This window comes from Eurytemora carolleeae, unplaced genomic scaffold, assembly GCF_000591075.1.
Source record: "Eurytemora carolleeae unplaced genomic scaffold, Eaff_2.0 scaffold240, whole genome shotgun sequence".
NCBI lineage: Eukaryota > Metazoa > Arthropoda > Copepoda > Calanoida > Temoridae > Eurytemora > Eurytemora carolleeae.
In genome coordinates, this window is record NW_019396183.1 from 161,234 (window position 1) to 166,675 (window position 5,442).

A 5,442-nucleotide genomic window follows, 5' to 3' on the forward strand; every position below is an offset into this window, starting at 1 on the left:
AAATCATGAAGCCTTCAAAATATTAGATAAGTCGTCTATAAAGGTCGTCTTTTACTCATTCCATCTTAATGTAAACTTTAACAGAAAAACAACTCCAGAACAATTGAATGAATTAACATGTCAAATTTGTTGATTAGACGATTCTTTAAACTATGACGGAGTCTACTATGAAGAGATATATTTTGATATTTGTTTTGTTAAGCCAATAAATTTAAACAAAAAATAAAAACAACAAGCGGAGACCAAAATGCGGGGCGTGGAGACAGAATGGCGGAAGGCTTGGTGACGTCACTGAGGCTGGGAGACCAGTTTTGCGGGGCCTGGAGGTAATTCTGCAAATCCTGAGGTTCGGAGATCATTTTTGCGGGGATCATGGCGCCTCTGCACCCCCTCCCTCGTTGTAATTGTCCGCGAAATATGGATAGACGGACCAAAAGTAAAATCATTAGAAAAAAATTAAAACTTGTGTTCTCCATGACCCCTTCAACGTACACTTTCAACTCTGTCAGCTGATCAGTATAAACCTAGCAGACGGAAAAACTGGAGAAGTAGGGCTGAAATGTACTCAGCAAACAAAACAAGTTTTTTAACATTCAGTTAGACGAGATTAAGTTTGAATTGAGACAAAGAACTTTGAATAAAGAAAACTATACAAGTTTTCATGCTTCCAGGCAAAAATATTTGTACAGCATGAAAAGCATGAATACGCTTGTTTAAAATATGACTTTTTTTACCTGCAGTTATATGTTTCTCATGCTCCTCATGCTTGACCTAAACATAGTATGGTATATTCGATCCTAGAGAAATAAGAAAGAAGACTAATTTACCTGGATTTGTATCTAGGAATGTTACTCTAAGAAAGAAGACTAATTTATCTGGATTTGTATCTAGGAATGTTACTCTGAGAAAGAAGACGACTTTACCTGGATTTGCATCTAGGAATTTTACTCTGAGGAAGAAGAGGACGTTACCTGGATTTGTATCTAGGATTTTTATTCTAAGAAAGAAGACGACTTTACCTGGATTTGTATCTAGGAATGTTACTCTAAGTAAGAAGACGAATTTACCTGGATTTGTATCTAGGAATGTTAGTCTAAGATAGAAGACGACTTTACCTGGATTTGTATCTAGGAATGTTACTTTGAGTAGTGAGCAGTATCCTGGTCTGGTGAGGGGAAGATATGGAGTAATCTCGGATACAGATATACAGGCCTTCAATAATATTCTTGATACAGGAAACAGGAACTAATATTTAGTTCACCACTTGAGAGGGGGGGGGGTGATTTTTGAAGATTTGGACATTAAAAGGCAAGTTTTTCATTCTTTTTGATACTTATTGGCCCAAAAATGCATTGATTTTCCCCTAAAAATAATTTTTCCCACTATTCTACCTTTAAACCCCCAAATAAAAATTTCGCCACGCAAAACTACATAAAATTTCTGTGGGGAAAAATTATTTGACATGATATTGAAGAATTAAAATGATTAACCGTTTGTTATCCAATAAAAAACAATAATTTTAATGCCCACGATGAATGTCAAGATCATGCAATTAATGTTAATAATTCTCCACAAGGTGACATGATAAAAATAGCAAATATACGGATCAAAACATACTTAGACATCACTTTAATTGCATTGAATTCTGATTCATGAAAATAATATTTTGATACTTTATGAGGTTACATCTATATTTATTTCAACTCATCAATCAACATGTTTTCACAGAAACTACGATTATTATGTGACCTTGCCAACGTCAAACTTATAAAAGTACCAGCGTGGGAACCCAGCTTTGTTTAGAAACTAACTTTTGCTAAAAAAGCCAAGCCAAGCTACAAACACCCCTGTGTCCTGCTGAACATTTGAGACAAATAGGTCATTGGGTTCATGAGTTATTATCGGACATCTTATACTGCTTAACAGCCCAGCGTTGTCTAGGGAGCTCATAGTTACTCCTACCGTTTATCTGCCCTATGGTCGTTAATTACGAGTTTAGCTATTTTTCCCTATTAACTTAAAAGCTTAAAACCAACCTAAGAACGTTCCCGTGGTTCTCCCGAGTTCCACAATCAACAGTGAGGCAAATTTTTATAATATGTAATCGAATAAATTTACTTTTTTCATCTTTGTGCATAAAATCAAAACTAGAGGAGCTACGAGGTCACAAAGTCGTGTCAGTGATGATACATACTATTATTTGCCCTCTTTTTCTGTCTTTTTCTCAGAAGTGTTGAAAGGGGCTTGACCAAAAAATACCTTAATTCTAATTTTCTTAGTTTCTATGAAGACGACATTAGTTTGGTTCCTGCAGGTAGAGTGCTGACCGACACTGATGAATTAGAAGGATATAATGTAGACTGGTTAAGGACTGTCAAAGGTCAAAGCAGGTTAATATCATATCATAAAAAATTTTACAAATATTGTTATTATTATTATTATTATTACTACTTTTATTGTTATTGTTATGTTATTCTTTCTTCTTATTTCTTCTTCTTCTTTTTTCTTCTTCTTTATTCTTCTTCATTCTTCTTCATTCTTCTTTCTTCTTTATACTTCTTTATTCTTTTTTCTTATTCTTTTTTCTTCTTTTCTCTTCTTCTTTTTTCTTTTTTCTTCTTCTTTCTTTCTTCTTTTTTCTCCTCATTCTTACTTTTTCTTTCATCTTCTTTCTTCTCTTCTTCTTTTTCTTTCTTCTCTTCTTCTTTTTCTTTCTTCTTCTTCTTTCTTCTTCTTTCTTCTTTTCTTTCTTCTTTTCCTTTCTTCTTATTTCTTCTTCTTTCTTCTTCTTCCTTCTGCCTTCTGCCTTCTGCCTTCTGCCTTCTGCCTTCTGCCTTATGCCTTATGCCTTCTGCCTTATGCCTTCTGCCTTCTGCCTTATGCCTTATGCCTCATGCCTTATGCCTTATGCCTTATGCCTTATGCCTTATGCCTTATGCCTTATGCCTTATGCCTTATGCCTTTTACCTTTTACCTTATGCCTTTCGCCTTCTGCCTTCTGCCTTCTGCCTCATGCCTTCTGCCTTTTGCCTTTTGCCTTTTTCTTCTTCTTTTATATTTTTAATATGCTTATTATTTTATGATTGGAGTCAAGATCTTATTTTTTCAAATTTCCAGATGTGTTTTGAAACCGAGGAGCACAGAAGAGGTTTCAGGTTAAAATATTCCTTTTTTTATGATTTGTTTATGTTTATTTTTAAATTTTATATTTGATTGGTTTTCGTTTCTTATTTTTATATTAATTTGTTTAGAAATATTATCGTACTGCAATAAACAAAGATTAGCTGTTGTTCCTCAGGTAGAAATTAATTATTTTTAGAAAGTTATTTGTTTAATATGTTTACAGTGCAGTTGGTGTACTGTTTATTTTTGGAACAATAATCCTTCTACAAAGTGTAAAATTTTTATTTCTTCGCTGAAATATTGATTAATTATTATAGAGAGAAATAAATGAAAAGAGGGGGGATCTAAAAGGGTAAAAAAATTCTTTTAAAGTTAGATTAAATTTTTTCCCATAACCATTTAAAATTTACTTTTAAGTAAAATGTATAAATCAGCTGCTAAAGAAATTGAAATATTAACACCCTGTAAAAGGTGGGAGGGAACCCCCGGTCGCCATGAGCCTCCCATATTTGCTATTCAACCACCGAGCCTCCGCTATCCAGTTTACCATACTAAAACTTCAACAGTTGTTTACGCTGAAAGGAAGACATTACATTTCTAAAACGACTTCAATTTGCTTTGTTAAAACACTTGATTTTGGAATACCTTTTTTGTTGAATTTTTATTTTTTTATTTAGATAATTCTTCAAAACATTAATTCTGCAATACAAGCTTTATCTAAACATAAAACATTTTTTAAGAAAGGTTTTGCTAAAATCAAAGATTTTAACAAATCTAATCAAATTCACCTTATAATTTGTTTTCCTTATATCTTCCAGTTCTTCCTTTTCGCGTAAAAAAGGTTTAGGATGAAATTTATACTGCATAGCGGAGGCTCGCTGCTGCTTAGCAAATCTGGGAGTTTCATGGCGGCTGGGGGTTCCCTCCCTCGTCACAAATGTGGGTAGAGGGTAATGAAATTTATTTTTTACTTACAAATATATTTTTATTTAGCAGCTAATTTTTGTGTGTTAGGTAAAAAATGTTTTTTTAATATTTTTCTAACACATTTCACTACATTATTTTGTGTATAAATAACATTTCATTTTCCTTCCAAACTACAATTTTTTCTGGTTTTGCAGGGTGGGAACACTGGTTTAGTTGGTGGTTCAGTTCCAGTTTTTGACGAGATTATTCTCTCATCTCAGCTCATGAATAAGATTATAAATATAGATGAGGACACCGGGGCAACTGTTTGTCAGGTTAAACATGTATTTTTTATCTTAACTTTTTCACTCCCCCTTTTTTACATTTTCTCGGATTGAAGGTGACTGGTTTTATTTATTTATTTATTTATTTATTTATTTTTTTATAATAAACTTTAGCCCTTCCCTCTTTTACATATACATATTAATACATTTATATTTTAATCTATATAATAAAGCTCTTCGCTTATATATAATTATATATATGTAAGCTATAGCTGGACAAACGGCTAAACCAAAGTATCTGAATTTTTTAAGGGAACCATTGGTTACCCTGATAAGCTAAAAAAATTCATAATTTATTCCTTGAAAATATTTTTTTTTTCAAAACTTGATTATTATTTAATTCCACGGACAAAGCCGGGGACTTGAGTATATACACGTAGGCTGGAGTAGTGCTAGAGAACCTGGATACTGAGGTAGCTAAACATGGTTTAATGGTTCCTCTGGATCTAGGAGCCAAGGGATCATGTCATATTGGGGGCAATGTTTCAACTAATGCTGGAGGACTTAGACTACTCAGGTTCATAATTTATTAGCATGCATTGAAAAAAACTAAATAGACAAATCAATGTTTAGGATCCATTTTATTCTTGATGCGGATCCAGATTTACTGATGTGTTTGCAGAAGAAGATTTTTTAAATATCTTTATGCTAAAACTTGATGGCACATTAGTTTAAAAAATATCTTTTTTTCAACAGTTCAGATTTGGGCTTTGAGATTAAACAGTTTTTTTTACAGTTTTGGTTAATATTTTGCCCGTTGGATCCGGCTCCGAATCCAGGAGGCCAAAATGTTGCGGATCACACGGATCCGGATCCTAAGCACTTACACAAATATTTTCGCAGAAGAGACAGCTCATGGGGGGGGGGGAAGGTTCCGTGCTCTTCCCGGAAAAATTTAGAGCGCAAGAAGAGAGACCAGGCACCTTCTAATGCAACCCTTTAATTTTGAATTTTAAGAATAGATTAAAATTTGTTTTTGCCTTATTCACTCAAAATGAACATATTTAAAAAAAAATCCAAATCCTGCTTAAACATTTTCCACCTTACACCTTCCCCCCCCCCCCCCCCC

General features: G+C 33.5%; 1 protein-coding gene across 1 annotated transcript in view; it reads left to right on the forward strand.

Annotated features, from left to right (window-relative positions):
* Nucleotides 1-1,131: 1,131 nt before the first annotated feature.
* The window catches only part of LOC111697499 (D-2-hydroxyglutarate dehydrogenase, mitochondrial), a gene marked incomplete at its 5' end in the record, with an annotated part of 16,257 nt that continues 11,946 nt past the window's right edge, over nucleotides 1,132-5,442 (forward strand). The window contains 6 exon segments of the mRNA XM_023467525.1: nucleotides 1,132-1,235; nucleotides 2,315-2,390; nucleotides 3,118-3,155; nucleotides 3,252-3,298; nucleotides 4,245-4,364; nucleotides 4,754-4,890. Of these exon segments, the coding sequence (XP_023323293.1) occupies nucleotides 1,132-1,235; nucleotides 2,315-2,390; nucleotides 3,118-3,155; nucleotides 3,252-3,298; nucleotides 4,245-4,364; nucleotides 4,754-4,890 (522 nt within the window).